General features: G+C 39.5%; 1 protein-coding gene across 1 annotated transcript in view; it reads right to left on the bottom strand.

The window, feature by feature from the left end:
• The window catches only part of TMEFF2 (transmembrane protein with EGF like and two follistatin like domains 2), a 221,549-nt gene that overhangs the window by 77,713 nt on the left and 126,528 nt on the right, over positions 1-17,308 (bottom strand). Inside the window, exon 5 of the mRNA XM_026002629.2 lies at positions 14,935-15,031. Within this exon, the coding sequence (XP_025858414.1) occupies positions 14,935-15,031 (97 nt within the window). The remainder of the gene's footprint in view (positions 1-14,934; positions 15,032-17,308) is intronic.

Below are 17,308 nucleotides of genomic sequence, written 5' to 3'. Positions count from 1 at the left end.
GAACTCCTAATTAAACTAATTTTAGCTTAAAAGTCCTCTGCTCATTCAACCTTGTGCCTTCGGTTTGTTCTACACATCTATGGTCTTTCGAGACACTGATTTGCCTTATTATACATCTACCTATCTATTCAGTATCTATCTATTGATACAATCATCCATTCATTTATCCACCCACCCATCCATCAAAGCATGTTTTTGTCTATTAAAATATGGATTGATTTCTTGGTTCATGGTCAATGGATATCGTTTTCTCAGATGTATTTTAAGTATAAATCCTCAAATTTAAAATTAGGTCAGTACAAGCAGTCAAAGATTGGGCTAAAAAAAGATATTCATTTCCTTCCTTTTCCTTCCTCTTCCTCATCCCTCCCTGAACGGAAAAAAAAAAATCACTAATATGGTGTACATTATCGAAAGAAAAATAAGTTTACTTCTTTTTTTGTTCTTTTTTTTCCTTTTTCTAGTCTATTTGTAGACCTCATACGGAAAATTAATTTCTGCTTTATTCTTATAAGCTTGGTTTTATCTTTCTAAATATATCCTTCTTATCAGAAGTCAAACAAGCATTTTGCCCCTATTTATAAATTGTCCCACTTTATGCTTCTGATTCAGATTATCTCTGTTGCTTTTTTCCCCTCCTTTTTCATAGGTATTGTGGTGCTGGAGATCTAGAAGCTGTCCTCTCAACTTCCTGATCCTCAGGCAAGTCCACCCTAATCCATGTTAGGAGGTAGGGAGGATGACACAGCCGGCCAGCTGGAGGACTTCACCAGTCTCCCTGAAGCAGATGGCTTAGTCTATTTCTCACTGGGTAGAGCATGGACGGGCAGGTGGATATGTCTGCAGTTATGTTTTCAGGGACACCCTATGCAAGGCCTTTGGGGATAACCACATTGGAAACGTGGCCCAATGTTTTGATCCATTTGGGCTGTTATAATAAAAATACCATAAACTAAGAGGCTTATAAAAACAGAAATTAATTTCTCACAGTTCTTGAGAAGTCCAAGATCATGGCACCCGTGTCCAGTGGTGCCCACTTTTGCACAGATGACTGTCTTTTTGCTATAGCATGACAAGGCACAAGGAGTGCGCTAGCATTCTAAGTTCTTTTTTTATAAGGACACTAATCTCATTTATTAAGGCTCCACTCTCATGACCTAATTACCTCCCAGAGGCTCCGCGTCCTATCACCATCACCTTGGAGGTTACGTTTCAACATATGATTTTAGGAGGAAACAGATGTTCAGACCACAGCACAAAGCATCACTTGCCAACTTTGAGTCTCCGGTCTTCTTTAATGACCCTTAACTTCTCCATTGTTTCCTACCTCAAGAGTCAATCTCATTAGGATAAGATGTTACACTTCAGTAATGAACATCCTACCTCAACATCTCAGGGGCTTAAAGCAACAAAGATCTATTTCTTTTTCACATTACATTTCACCCAAGGGTCTGGGATGACAAAGCAGTCACCTACGTGGACACCGCCAGTTACTATGCCAGAAAAAGGAAAGAGCTTGGCAGAGTTTTGTACTGGCAATCCAATACTCACCCCCTGGTCAAGGTACTGAACTAGACACATAAATTATCCCAACCCTAAGGGTGCCAGGAAGTACAACCCTGTAACTCAGTCCTATTGTCCCTACTCTGGAGCTGGGCAATCAGAAATATTTAGTGAGCAAGAGGGTGGTAATTTTATCTTTAAATTAACAAATGGAGGACAGCAGCTTCTTGGGTTTTTTTCCTTTGGTGTATTTCTAATTTCTTGTCTCTTAATTAAAACATACCGATCCGATATCATTCTATTTTCTTTTACTTAATTTTGTCCTTTCTTCCCAATATCACATTATTTTCCATAAACATTTTGTGTCCTTTTGCCTAGCAGTCTAACGTTTTTCTACTCCAGTGTTTATTTTCATTGCGTATTCCCGAGTCCACTTTCTTTATTAGATGTCTCTGCACTCCTGCAGCGCTTTCTGTCTGCACCACACAACTTAACCTTTAATCATTTGCCTACTGGGGATTCCCCATGTCTCAGCCTTTTATCAGCTGAATCAGAACGTAATTTTTTCTCATCACCCTCCTCTCATGCTCCAAATCGACTCTACCTCCTAATCCCTATTTCCATTATTCTCTCCCAGTGCTCAGCCTCAAAATCTTATTTGCTTCTCATAATTGTGCCATTACCAAACTCTTCTGCATGCACCCACTGTGCTCATGTGGATCAAAAACATAGCAAAAGGGAAAAGCACGTTGCAGACTCCAAATATAAGGAAACGTTGCTCTTTATCCCTCTGTTTTTCTTTCCTTCATTTATTTATTCATCATTCATGTATTCATGTACTTACTCAGGCCCTAAGTGCTTTCTCAGAACTGTGCTTATTACTGAGGAAGCCCCAAATCATATACAATTCTCTGCTCTCCAGGAGGTTGCATTTCAGTTGAGAAAATCCCATATCTACACTTCCACACTACACTTCCACATAAGGAGTAATGACAAGATGGAAAGGAGGGAAAGTGCTGTACGATCTGGGAGAAGGGGGCAATGACGACATTCTGGAGCGGCCTAGTAAAGTTCAGGAGGAAGTCAATCCATCCAAGACCTTTTTAGTTTTCTGGCTCCAGCTGCACTAAGCTTCAATCGGCTCGGTCAGGGCACCAAGCTTACCGCACTCTTGTGCCTTTGGGCTCAGACTTCTAGAACTTCCACAGATTTTTTGGGGGCTGGCTATTGCCTCTTATTTGGGTCAACAGCAATCAGAGACACATTCCCTACATACCCAACCTTAAGCGGCATCTCCTTCTCCCAGGACCCGGATTTTCCGAACTCTTATTATTTGAAAGTATCTTGCTTGTTGACTATTTTAATTCTTTATCACTTATGACTCTTCCCCCATCTCTCCTCTTCTTTGTATGTCTGTGTCACCATCTTGGATGAGAAACTCCCCAAAATGTAAGTTTTTTACTGGCTGGAGCTTCGTCTTTGTCATGCACGGTATTGCCAGGGCTCAGACAGAGGATGACCCAGCACACATGCTAAATAAATACTTACTCCTACTGAACGGCCTCCTTGATTCCAATCTCTCTCTTGTAGGCCCATTACCAAACTTTATTACTGGGTTCTTTCTCCTTAATGTTACTTTTACTATGTGGCAAATGTTCTGGCCAGAGGGATAGATGTGGAAGTGAGAAATGCCATTTCCAAGACTGGCTGATAAAAATTCCCATGTATGATCTTTTCTTCTCTTTTGCTTTCTATTAAATGAATGAATAGAACCTCAATGATTTAGGGAAGGGCAGGCCCATGATATGGAAAGAGACACAGTTCCTAAAAGACCATGTGAAGATTCTCTGAATAAGAACATTTGCTTCAACAGTGGTAAGAGGAAGAAATAGGTGTTTGTGTGTGGGGGTACTGGTGGGGGTTACACCTCTGAGAATTTGACATTTATCTATTATAACATTTAGTATTGTTAGGTAGAAGCTGGACTTAAGCAGTGGAAGGAATGTTCCGAGGCATAGCCCCAAGTCCTCAAGGGGAATGATAGAGACAGGAGGTGGAAGCAAGGATGGTAATAAATAAGCTACACATTAAAAGCCCAGGGACACAACATCCTGACCTGGTGGCTTTGAAGACCTTGAGGCTGACAGATCAAGAGCCACGGTGCAGAGTAAGGGCTCTCCTCTTTCACCTCTGTCCCAAGGTAACCCGTAGGCTTATTTTAAAGCACTTGCCTTGCAGGAACAGCCCCACCAGAGGGAGAAAGGCTGCCATGAGCATTCTGGTACAGACCTTGTAGGATCAAAGATCCTCCAAACCTGTGGGAGGAGTTCCCCAAATGATCAGAAGCAGCCTTCATTAGAGAGCACCTCACTGTACATCCCTGCTTCTCTCACCCAGAGACCCAGGAATATCCAATCCCAAAACTACCTACGGGCCAGCTCCACTCTGTGGAACCTGCCCCCTCTCCCACCTCGAGAGTGTACTTTTTGGTTTAATAAACTGCTTTATGCTTGCTACTTTCCTTCTGGCTGTCTTTATTCCAGCCTGGATCCCCATGTAAATCTTCCTGTGGGGAATCCAAGGACCGAGACCTCCACTAATACAATGTAGACTCTGACCAGGAACAGTGTTACCCTAACTAATATATTTGACAATTAAGTTTTCCATCATTTGGCTATGGGTACTTTTCGGTTACTACACACAATCTCAGACATAAGCTATTATTTTGTTAAAAAAATCTGAGGTTGAATTCCACAACTGCCCCTACCTAGCAACATATATTTGCCATGTTTACTGATGTCCCCCAAACTTGGTTTCCTCCTTTCTCAAAGTGGAGGAAAATTAGGACCTAACTTACCACACCTTTGTGAAGGATTCAATCAGATGACCCACTTGACTTCCATAGAAGGTGCACTGGACTTCCAGCCTAATTAAATATGTTTCTTTCTCTGTGTCCCCAAGAAAATGTAAAACTCCTCAATTTTCTGGGATACATGTTTACAGACTAGATCAGAGTGTGGCCTCTGGGTTCAAATCTTGACCTTGAACCTTAATAGCTAAGTAAATTTAGGATGAGTTACTTGGCACCTTTGTGCTTCAACTTCCTCATATTTAGAATTGGAATGGTAATAATATCCAACTTTTAGGTTTATGGAGATTACATCAGTTAATAAACACAAAGCCCTTAGAAGAGTGCAGGGCACAAAGTAAGTGCTCACTAATGCTTAGTTATTATTTTCCAAGGAAAATATAATCAATTAAAATCGAAGTGCACATCTCAATAAAATATATTATTTTCTTTGTCATAATTCATAGTTCAATGTTATATTTGAATGTTTTACAGTACTATGTTTGAGGGGCTTGTGGGTAGCTCAGTCAGTTGATTGCCAGGCCCTTGGTTTTGGCTCAGGTCATGATCTCAGGGTTGTGGGATAAAGCCCCACATTGGGTTCTGTGATCAGTAGGGAGTCTTCTTGAGGGTTCTCTCCCTCTGCTTCTGCCCCTACTCTCTTTCATAAATATATAAATCTTAAAAAAATAAATAAATGAAGTAGTATGTTTATGTAGATATCTATGTTTATTACAGAAATATATCACTAATTTTTTGCTAATGTGAAGCTAGCATTTTATTTATTGTTTTTGCATTTTCCCTAACTTTTACATACTACACTTCTTTGACTAGTTGTTGATTACAGACACTATAGCTAGTTGTGGGTCTAGCATTACTTTTATTATCCTGGGTAGTATAATTTTGACTGTACAAAGTTCATTTTAGAATAAGCTCGGAGAACGGAGTAAACTACTATGTCAAAGACTTTGAAAAGACTGAAATGAATGAAAAAAAAAAAAAAGCCATGGTAAACAACCTTTAGAAGATCATCCATCCTGGGGATCTCTGGGTGGCTCAGCAGTTTAGCACCAGCTTTTGGTTCAGGGCGTGATCATGGAGACCCGGGATCAAGTCCCACATCGGGCTCCCTGCTTCTCCCTCTGCCTGTGTCTCTGCCTCTCTCTCTCTCTCTCTCTCTCTGTCTCTGTCTCTTATGAATAAATAAATAAAATCTTTAGAAGATCATCCATCCATCCCAAGTGCATCATCCTGATTTCTTATATTTCATTCGTAGCATATGATAAGGGCATGAATGGATCCACTCCTGATTAATTTTATTTGGCATTGAGTGGGGGGCCAGAAAGATCAGATATCCCTTTCCTTCTTTTCTTTTCTTTTTTAACTATAATAAGCATTTAGATCTTCAGTAATATTGACTGTTAGGTTGGGTGTTGCATGTAATTTTGCAATTTGTTTGATCACCATTAGATAGTACACATCCTGTTTGTAGGGGAATGTGTCTGGGACAGACTGATGTTGGCTGCCGAGGATGGCTTACTGATTTGTTGCTTAGATGAACCAACACATACAATATATTACTATTTGGAAGTAGATACTGAAGACTAGCAACAGTTTCTACCCAATTTAAAACACCTTTGGGAGGACAGCTTCTCTGTAAATAATGCTTATATCTCAGAAAGCTATTTATTATGAGTGCTCTGGATACAATGAAATGTTTTCAGTATACATACCATCCAATCTCTTGGAGTTAACCAAGAAAAATATCTAATGTAGACTTAGACTTAGATTTAGGCTTTGGTAAATTTTTAGGTCACAAATGTTAGGACAGTGCTCCAAAATCCGTTTGTCTTGAGAAGTGTACAAATTTTAAAAGGATAATCAGACTATGGGCCACAGCAATTATGTTCGAGTCTAAATATATTCATCATAAATTTGTTTAGCATTCCCCCAAAATCTCCAAACTCAGCCTTAATGTTAAGTAAGATTTTTAAGAGAGAGGCTCTGTGGATGTATACAGTATGATTCGATTTTCACTGAAAACCTATATAGACACGTGTATGCACACATACAGAAACACAGGCATTGAGGGGACTATACCTCCAAATTTTACAGTGGTGATCTTGGAATGATGGGATGATGGATGACGTCTTAATGGGTGCAAGAATATTATTTGTAACAAACTCTCTTTTGCTACTTGGAAAGGGGCATGGAGCCCATCAGCTATTCCCAGAGATACTGGGGACAACTCTACTTAGCAGGTGGCTTACTGAAAAAGGTCCTTGCTCCTCAGACTCCTCAGTGCTCTCTGCCTCTTGCATAGCCTTTTGAAATATCGCTGATAGTGGGACACCAGCATCAGAGGAAGGAGGAGTGTTATATTGGCCAGTATCTAAAAGCTGTGTCACATGCTTCTGGTCTGAAAAAAAAAAATCTGCAACCTACTGGTAGTTACTGTATAAATAGTGTTCACTTTGGTCCATAACTCAGCAAATAGGGTTGCTGCTGTCACTTCAAAATCAGCTAATGGAAGTTAAATCAGCTCAAAATAAGCAGGTTTTGGTGAAGGTGTATCTGTTCTTAGCCACCTTATGCCTAATAACCTCATCTAATTGGGCACACATATTGTCCTAAGGATAATCTCCACAGATGATTTGATGCTTCCATAAAAAAGAAAACAACAAGAAACAAAACCCACACAGTTTCTAAGGAAATAAAGTATATATACCTAGTGAGAAAGAAAATACGTTAAGGCCATCATAAGCAATGTGGACCTGTTAGTAGTGGATTTCATCACTCACGGCTTTGTTTTCATATTCTATTTCTCTATTTCAAGGGAAAAAATGTGAAATTCAGTGCATGTATGTGTATACATGCTACACACACACACACACACACACACACACAATTTACATCATTAAATATCTGAGAAAACAGTGAGTGGTGGTCTCTGGAGTCAATCTGATGGGGTTCAAATCCTAGACTTCCACTTATTGTTTGGCTTTGGGCAAACCACTTTGATTAACTATTCCGTGCCTCAGTTTCCTTTCTTATAAAATGGGAATTATTAGTGTGTTTAACTTCATGAGATTTATATTAAAAGGATTAATTAGCTCCATGTATGTAAACATTGCAATGGTGCCTGTCACATGGGAAACCAAATTCTGAAGTTTCTGATATTTTAGTAACCACGAGGTTCATATTTTTATTTCTGAGGCTGGAGCATTACACTGGGATGCTGGAACATGGGACGGGTGTCCTCCGATTCTGAGGGACAGGAATCTTTGACTCAGAGTATCCAGGAAACTGAGACTCAGAAAAAATCAAGAGGAAATTGAGGCTGAGTGTTTGGGGAGTCAGCACCAGAAGTCAGTCAACAGCCCAGTTAGCAGGGTACAGTCCAAAACAAGACTCAAAAAGCAAGTAAAAAGAGAAACAACAAACACAGTTAAGTTAGCGGTAGAAACACAATTATGTACTTAGGAGTCTAGTTTCCTTTGTTCTGCCTACACGTGGTATTTCATTATTTCTATATAAAATGTAAGTTACACGATTTATGTAGCATGAGCTAAATAAAAACCATAAAAACATATACAACATCTGTAAATTGAGAATACTTTATTCCGTGTTTCTGAGCAGTCCACCCCAGATTATGTTTGTTATCTGATATGTCCTAATTAAGTTTCATTAATCACTGTGTGATCGCACAGTTGTGGCATAGTTACCGAGAAAAATTAAAAAGCCTTCGGAACTGATGTGAAAATCCAATCTTTTTTGAAGGAGCCCGGCATCACAGAAGACCTGAGCTGAGCCTTTGTTTTAAAGCCCAAATCTGAATGGTTTTCAAATTTCAATTTTTTTTTTTTTTAGTTTTACTTTTCACAAAGTATAATGCTCCATTTTTGGAGGGTGGGTTGGTGGTTTACCTGCTGTTTGTTTTTTGAGACTGCCTCTTGTGCACTTGAGTGGTTATGCATTTGACTTTCAAAGTGACACTTCGTGTGGTCGCATTCCACTTGCGGGTTTGTGTGTTTACTGGCAGCTACTGTAGAAGGAAGTCTGGGTCACAGATAAGGTATTTGTCGGCACATACCTTTATCCAGACCACATAACAAGTACTAGTCCTATTTAACTCTAATTGCATTCTGAATTCTAATTGCATTCTGAATTTTATTTCATTGTGTGGAATAAAAAAAAAATACACAATTTTTTTTCTTGATTCAGAGAAGTAGAAGAATCCATAAAAGAAAGTCAAACTTTTACATTTGGTTATAGATTAGCTAAAAATATTAGCATTTTTCCCTTGAAATTGTGGAAATGGAAGTATGTGTGTGACCTCAAATCAACAGCTACATATTTCAGTCTCTGGAAAAATGTTCTGGGCGACTGGAGGCATGGAAGAGGAAAGAAGTTTATCTTTACCCGTCAACTCCCCACCCTTCTATACAATCTGAAACTGTTATGGCAGCTTTCAGAGGTGAGTGCATTGTCTTCGTGGTGGTGAAGAGGCAATTTGAAGGAGTCAATCTCCCAACCATAGGAATCTTGAAATCAAGAAGGTTTTATCATAAAGTCACATTTACAATCACCAGAAATCTTGGATTTTCAAGAACAGTCCTATTTTTATTGTTGTGTGTGTGCACGTGTGTGTGTGTGTGTTTTATTCTCTCCAAGAGTAAACTCCTGTTAGAAGTCAGTCCTAATTATGGTCAGAACATTTCCAGTTCTGGGGCAAGAGAGCAAAGAAAATTCATAAAAGGAAAGGCATCCTGAGGGGGAGAATGAATGGGCTCTTGGATCACTAGGACTTCGCGACTAATCAGCATCCTCCTCTTTAGATATTCCACATACGACCCTGACCAATCTTCTTTTCACTTAGTAGAAAACAACTGGAAACTTTCCAAATGCAACACAATCCTTTGGTTCAACTGTTGACTGGTAGTAGTTTTAAAAGAAATCATTTTCTGTATTCTCCTCAGAGGTGTCTTAATTTTCCTATCAAACTCATAATCCCAAAGCACTAAAGTCAGCAGGACCTAAAGCCTAATTTGCTTCTATGTATGGTGAGATCTAGTGCCGGCGATCATCCACGGCCATTGCCCTGCTTCAAATATTCATGATTCTCCGCAGTCCAAAATGCATTAAGGGTGGGAATGATGCCAGCAACACACAGCCTTCCTAGGGACAAGGAGCCTTCTCAGATCAAAGAAGCAAGATGTTAAAGACTTCAAACTAAACTGTCTCTGTAGGAGACACTCACAAAAGGGATGCCAAAGCCCACACCCTGCCTCAGTTATGGAGCGTCAACGAAATAAAGAAAAACATAGGTGCTCATTCAGTTTTTCTGAACTCATTTTGCTGCAACTCCTTTGCTTTTCTCCTTCCTTTCCCTTGCCGTCAAACTCAAGGATGTTATGCAGTAAAACATTATTAATGCTTTCAGAGACAAAATGAATGACTGCTGAGGAATTAATAGCATTTTAGCCAATATGATTCTGCTAATGGAGCCTGAGTAGCATGTAGGGAATGATACGAAGGCAAAGTTAAAATGGGACTAGGAGCCATCAAGCCTACACATGAAGCAAATACATGTAATTTAAATTGCCCCTTTATATCATTTGTCACAAGGCACATCTGCCTTTACACCTGCGCTCCCTTTCTTGATCTATCTTGACACCCTGGAAATGTTAGGCATGCAGCCAATTTCTTACCCAGTCATTCCTATGATCAGACCCAGCTATCAGCCTGCTTTTTTCTTATAAAATCAAGTATCAACCCCGGGGCTCTGAACTACTTCTGACTGACAGGACCAACAGAAAGTTCTAGGCTAATTACTTCTTAGGAGTAGTTCCCAGTGCAAAGAGAAGTTACCAATGACCTACTTTGGACTTACTGAAATAATTTATCAGGTAAGATAATTAAGGGAGTATAAAGCTGTTTCTAAAACTAACCAAGTATCAGAAGTATTTGTCGAAATCATAAGTTGGTATTCCCAGTGCTATCCGTTGGGGCATTACTTTGCATTGAGTCAATTTTATTATGTTTGACTTATTTATAAGCCATTCTTTTTCTTTATAAATTATATTTGGCAGGATGTATTTGAAAGTCTCTTTGATGTATAAACATATTAGTTTTGACTTTTTTTTCCACCTAGATATAAAGAGAGACAATCTTTTAAGCCCTTCTTTCCTTCCCCTCTTAACCCCTTCCCTATACACAAGCTTGCACATCTCTTTGCACAGGTGTTCCGTTTGTTTGAAGTCTATCCTAAATAAAGGATGCCTCCATATGACAGTGGATTTATCTGTGTTGTGAGCCACTTCCCACGCGGACTTTTAATTCTCTCTTTTGGAAACTTAATTCTTTCCCTTTCCCTGACCTAAGGGTCAATAACCGTAATGGAAGAATCCTCTATGGCAAGGGTTTTTCTCTGCTACTGAGAAAACCCGACCCTCTTCTGATTTCTACAGCCTTGATGTTCTCCATAAGAAGAAAAAGGTGAGAGGAAAACCTTGAAATGAAATCCGAGAATATAAGTGAGGGGTTTATATGAGCTTATAAACCATCTGTTCTTTCAAAAGCATTAAAATGTAATGTGTTGAGGACTATGGTTTACCAATGCCATCCTCTAATTATTATTATTTTTCTCCTTTTCCTCATTTTCCTTAACCCTCTACCACCTACCAATCATCTGTCTTTCTTCTCCAAGTCCAGTGTGACTTGTGCAACTCAAAAACTCGTCTATGAAAAGATCAACTGATTACGATTGATCGTAATTGATCAACTGGCTTTTTTAATCCTAAAAATGATTTATCTTCATCCAGAAAGTGCCTAAGCAGTTTTGAATAACTAGATTTAATTTTTCTGGTGAAATGTAAAATAGTAATTTCTTTAGGCAGGGTGAAAGGAAGATCGGGCATTAATTTTTTTATCTTTGTTTCCATATTACAGATACCGTAATAACATAATAGTATTTTATATCATCATGCAGGACTGAGGAAATCTGTATACATAAAATCGTACTTTAATAAAAGGAAAAACTAAAACTAGACACTGAGTTGTACTCTTTGTTGCCACCCAGCATATGCAATGTTTTATGTTTGCAAGAGGACCTGGTCATGGTTTCATCCCAAAACAACAGCACATGGAAGCTCCCCTGCTTCAGCTGACCAGTCCTACAGTCAGATCCCTCCCCAACTGCTTCCTATCGGACTTTATAGCCTCTTTCATTCCACGCCTACTTAATTTCATTTATTGCATTATTCTTGTGTCCTTCAGCTGTTCCAATCTGCCCTTCATGGTCATAACTAAATACAATATGTGAACATACAAAGGTATTTATGTAAATGAAAATCAATACACTTACCATTTTCAGCACCATCCCTTCTTGCTTACATTGGACATTTTAAGTACATTTTATTTAAATGCTAACAACTTTTCATTCTTGCCTGGGAAGTATAATGATCTTCTTGGCTCCCTGCCCCCTGCATCCCTCTAATCTTCACAGCTATAGCCACTTAGCCCCATCTGGAGGTTCAGCTTTATTCCGCATTTTGGAACTAATCTTGTCTCTAGGCCGGGGGCGTACAAGATGTCCTAGCCAAAAGCCAACTGAGTCAGCCTTGCTGCTGGTTTCATTCTGACCTTGTAATTTATTTCTGAGATCTAGATGCTTGTCTCGGCCCCTCGTAACCAGGGCTTGGCTTTCTACACCGGTTCCGGCAAGCGGGTATCTACCTAGTCTCTTGCCCTTATCTGTCTCTGTTTTCCTGATAACCAGGTCCCCGATAACCGACGTTCTGCTTTGCCCTTGTCCTTGTTCCCTTTTTAACTGAGGTTCTTTTTATCTGAAGACTGGGACTTATGACCTACCGTTGAATCTTTCCGATGCTGCCAGCCTTGTCTCCATCTCCTCATTCCACCTGCCCTCATGCCTTAGATCTGAGCTTTTGCTAGGATACCTGGAGTGATGCTGCCTACCTGGACATTTTCCCACTGCCTGCTGTAGGCACCTCCCTTGTCACCAGCTCTAACCCTGCAGGTTTTGCATCAATACGTCTAAGCTGCCCGCAATCTGGCTCTCTTATTATTCCAGGCATGGTGGGAAAGAAATACGACTTTAATTGCATCTTTGGTTGAGTTGCTAATGTTAACACCTTGTGGTTACCTTCACCTCAGATCTTCACTGTGACCCTGCCACTCAAACCTTTCAAAACTCAGTTTCCTCTTTGCAAAGTGAAATAATGGTGGAATCTACCCCTAGGGTTATTTTGATGGTAAACGAGAAGAAAAAGTATACAGATGGACCAAACCCATAGTCAGTTTTTAGGTACTATTTATCTCATTTCTTAAATCTTTGCATTTGCAAAGTGAACCATGTTACCTAAGGATGATCACTGAAGAGAGACTAGGGGAATGGAAATTCTTAAGAAAGAATTAGGAACCCACGTGAATTTTTTAAAAGTAAAATAATTGACACAAGATAATTAACAAAACTGTTAACCACAGATGTGGTCACCAGCAAACATTAAAAGTGGGATATTTAAAGGATACCTTTCCTATCTATGTGTTTTAATATATAATGACTATGATAAAATGGAGCCGTAAAGCATTTAGGGAGCAAAATGATTCTTTGAGTCAGTTGATTATTTTAGAGCAGTGTTTCATGGCCATTTGGGGAGTTTTAGATAAGTAAAAATTTAAGCCCTACTTCTCTGAAATTCCGACCCATTGATTTTGGAGTAGAACTAAAAAATTAGTGTGTTTAAAAATTTTCCAAAGTGATTCTGATGATCAGCTGGGTTTGGGAACCATATGTTTATTAGCCATTAAGATGCCCAAGATGTTCTTAGGAAAATATGGATTTACCTCAGGATGGTTAAACCAGTATGTAAACTCTCAACTGGCTGCTAGCTGCCCATTGGTGAGAAATATTTGACAGGTACAGAAATGCCACTGATGTCTGCCTTTGTTTTTTTTTTTTTTTTAAATTTTTTATTTATTTATGATAGTCACAGAGAGAGAGAGAGAGGCAGAGATACAGGCGGAGGGAGAAGCAGGCTCCATGCACCAGGAGCCTGATGTGGGATTCGATCCCGGGTCTTCAGGATCGCGCCCTGGGCCAAAGGCAGGCGCCAAACCGCTGCGCCACCCTGGGATCCCGCGATGTCTGCCTTTGTTAAAGGGTGGCTATTTTATAGGGCTATGATCTTTACCTGTAAGTACCTGATTAATTTACCCTAAGAACTCCAGTTGCTCCCTTGGAATCCTTAAAAATCCCTAAAATGTTTTAAGTGCAGACTGTTTCACTCTTGCCAAAATTATCTTGCTTTCAGTTTTTTCTGCCTGTCCCTTAGATGAATTGTTCCCTCCACTCACAAAAGTTTGATTAAAATTATTTTTTTTCTCCCTCAAACTCTACTGAAACATAATTGACACATAACTGTATGAATTTGAGGTGTACAACGTGTTGATTTAATGTGCTTATATATCACAATTGTATTACCACCATAGTGCTAACTAACAATCCCAACACATCACATAATTACTATTTCTATTTTTTTTTTGTGGGGAGAACATTTAGGATTTAATCTTAGTCAACTTGATCAAAATGATCATTAACTCTAGACGGGGATCCCTGGGTGGCTTAGTGGTTTAGCGCCTGCCTTTGGCCCAGGGAGTGATCCTGGGGTCCTGGGATAGAGTCCCAGGTCAGGCTCCCTGCATGGAGCCTGCTTCTCCCTCTTCCTGTGTCTCTGCCTCTCTCTCTCTCTCTCTCTATCATAAATAAATGAATAAATAAATCTTAAAAAAAAACCTCTCCTCTAGACAAACATAGTCTGCATAATGAAGAAAGCAAAGGGCACTTGGCTGTTTTCCTGAAAGATATGTGTGTAAAGTGAGGTGTGTAAATGAAGGGGAATGCAGCCTCTTTCCACCATCATGCCACAAAGACCTCAGTCTGAACTCTGGGTTGTTCCCTTTGGGTATGATGAGGGCAGAACAAATACCCAGGGATGCCCAGAACACTAACATTTTGGGACTCATGCACAATAATAAATGTTATTCATTATTTGTTCACAATACCTTTACAGATGCTGAGTATGGCTCAGATGAAGGAAGAAGCTGATCCTAGAAATAAGCCCAGAGTCATTCCTTCCTTTACCACCTTCCCAAATCAGCTATGGGTGTGCATCGGCATACACTCTTAAATAAATCCTCTGCAGGGACCCAGAGTCACCATCTTAGAAAGCAGATAGCAACCATCCATTGTTTATTGAGCACGGTTGTTGAGAGATCTCTGATGCGTATGATGTTTCCATCGCTTAACATCGACAGTATTTGGGGGTCTAAGTGGTATCTTAAATGTATCTCATCAAATAATGCTCTTAGCAGTTGCATGGTTAGTCCAGCTCTTAATTCAGCTTCAGAAATTCCTTACTGTTATTATGGCCCACCTTTTCCCCCCTCAGGAACTGGATAAGACAAAATGCTGAAAACGTCTTTTAAGAGATGGTTGATGGAGTAAAAAGAAGTTAGTTATTGCTATACCGTTTGTTTAAAGAATAAGAAGAACACGTTACCAGACATCCTCGGCATCTTCATCACATTCTGCACCAAATTGGCAAATGTCACAGGTTGAAGTCTCCTTCTGACTGGTTTCTCCTGAGCCTTCATGAACTGGAATAAGGAAGAAAGTAAACCAGAAGCATTCAGGTAAGTATGCTCAATACCAGCACTCTAAGACTATTCTGTACCAAAGCTGCCTCTTTTCTAACAGACCTGTTTGCTTTTGGGTCTTCAAAGAACGTCTCATTCACCTCCTCTCTTCCCTCAATTTAAGGAAAACACTGGCAATAATATGCCGCCCATTAGGATGTAGTAAACACTTCAGCTTTTTACAAGCAGAATGAAACAACGAACAAGAGGCTTTACTGGATTTATCAAAAAAGCTTGGTTAATAAATAGACCATATGAAAGGGTTATTAATTAAAAGGGATTTAGACTGTTACTTGCCTAGAGGAAACATCTAGTGCTTACTTTATAAACAATATTTAGCATTTTCTCTTTCCTAAGTTATAGATTTTTTTCATTCAAAAGCTTTTTTTTTTTTTAATTAAAAGAAATTTAGATGGGCAGTCCCGACTTGTCAGATATGTCTTCTTTGTTTTTCCTCAAGGTGTTTAGTACTTAAAAGGAAAATATATTGATGTTAAGTTTTTAGAAAACAGCTTTCAGTTGGTTTATAATTTCTTGAATTTTATATAAATATTGCACAGAGCCTATCATAGTGATATCCTCTAGGACAGTTGTGAACGTATATTTTATTTTAAAAATATGCTTTCTCACTGATGATGATTATGGATATTGGTCTTTTTTTCTCCCGTAAATTACAAGTATGGAAATAAGCAATATATAACTTGATTATACAATTAACTTTTCAAAATCAGGACGTAATAGTGTAAGTTGAACTCAAGTATTTTCACCCCAAGGAATGAAAATCTGAGCACCACTTTTGAGAGGATAGATTACTATTTACCCAACTAAGAAATATGCAGTTGAAAGTAAAAACAGTTTTGGTTAGAGATGAAAAATTGCAGCAACCTAACTACTATATAGATAATTTAATTCTGTGGACAGATCATATACTTAAAAACAGATGTTTAAATCAAGAGCATCTTTAAAAAGTGTACTTCTGCCAAAGGTTAGGTATTTTCAAAAGAAAGAGAACATAAGCAATTAAATATGACATTGGCTCCAATCTTTATGAACCCTAAAAACATCTTTAATAAGGACATATGCATTAACATGCACCCTGAAACTAACAAATCCAATCCTACTTACTTTGTCTTAATATGATATTTCCCTCATTGCTTCTTTGTCTATTAGCAAGAGAGTTTTTATTACCTACAAAAGCAGAGGTCTTACTCTTTGGTTTTCTTTAATTTACTGCTATGCAGACAAGCAATTTGATTCACACACACACACACACACACACACACACACACACACACAAAGGCAGAAAGACATCTAGGAGAGTTCTCTGTTTTATAGTTTTTCCAGGAAAGATAGAAATAGTTTTTCTGAAGCAATTCTTTTCTCCCTGTTCTTGATGGTTTGCACTTCCATTTCAAAAAAGTCATGATTTAAACAGATCAACCTCAACTGCAAAAGTATAGATGGTCTAGTTTTAGATTTGGAAGTCTTCAGAAAAAGGCGCACCTCCCCAGAACGAAGAAGGCGTTTCAGCCTTTGAAAGAACAGACAGCACTTATTACGCACTCTATGACTTTAACACAGGCAGGACGGTTAGAGTGGGCCACGGGGACGAGAAGGAAGCTTGGTCTCTCCTCGGGGGACACGGAGCAGCTGCGGCCTCTTTATTACTTTCTTATTATTAATGCAACACAGAAGCTGCTAATGGGAGAGAGCCTTTTAGTGTGAGCAAGATTAGCAGCTTCCAGACTGAAACTGGCCACCACTCAGGAAGTACGACCTAGGCCACGCCAAGGTCCTTAATGAGCCCCCCTAGTCCCTTAAAGGCCGCCCCCTGCTCTCCTGCAGGAGATCCTCGGTCAGGGACCTGCTGGAAGCAACCTGGAGGGGGGGGGTCGTGCTCCCCCAGCACAACTAATCCATTTCCACTGGAAGTCACAGTACATTTCTGTAGATGGACAGTTATTGGCAGAATGAAGATGTTTGCAAATTCTCCCATAAGGGGGAAAAGCGGCAAATTCAGAAGTAGCAGCAGCAGCAGGGCCTCCATCAGTACACATCCTGGGAAGTCATCCACGATGAAAACCAAAATCAAGTCCTTCCATGAACCTGAAGCACAGGCTTGCCCCTTTTTTGTTTGTTTTTGTTTAAAGATGTTAGTATTTTGCCAGACAGAGAGAGAGGGAGCAAGCACAGCAGGGGGAGCGGCAGGCAGAGCCGGTGAGGAGAGCAGCAGGCTCC

This window comes from Vulpes vulpes, chromosome 16, assembly GCF_048418805.1.
Source record: "Vulpes vulpes isolate BD-2025 chromosome 16, VulVul3, whole genome shotgun sequence".
Classification (NCBI taxonomy): domain Eukaryota; kingdom Metazoa; phylum Chordata; class Mammalia; order Carnivora; family Canidae; genus Vulpes; species Vulpes vulpes.
The sequence above is the reverse complement of the archived record's forward strand: the minus strand, read 5'-3'. Positions and strand labels throughout refer to the sequence as shown.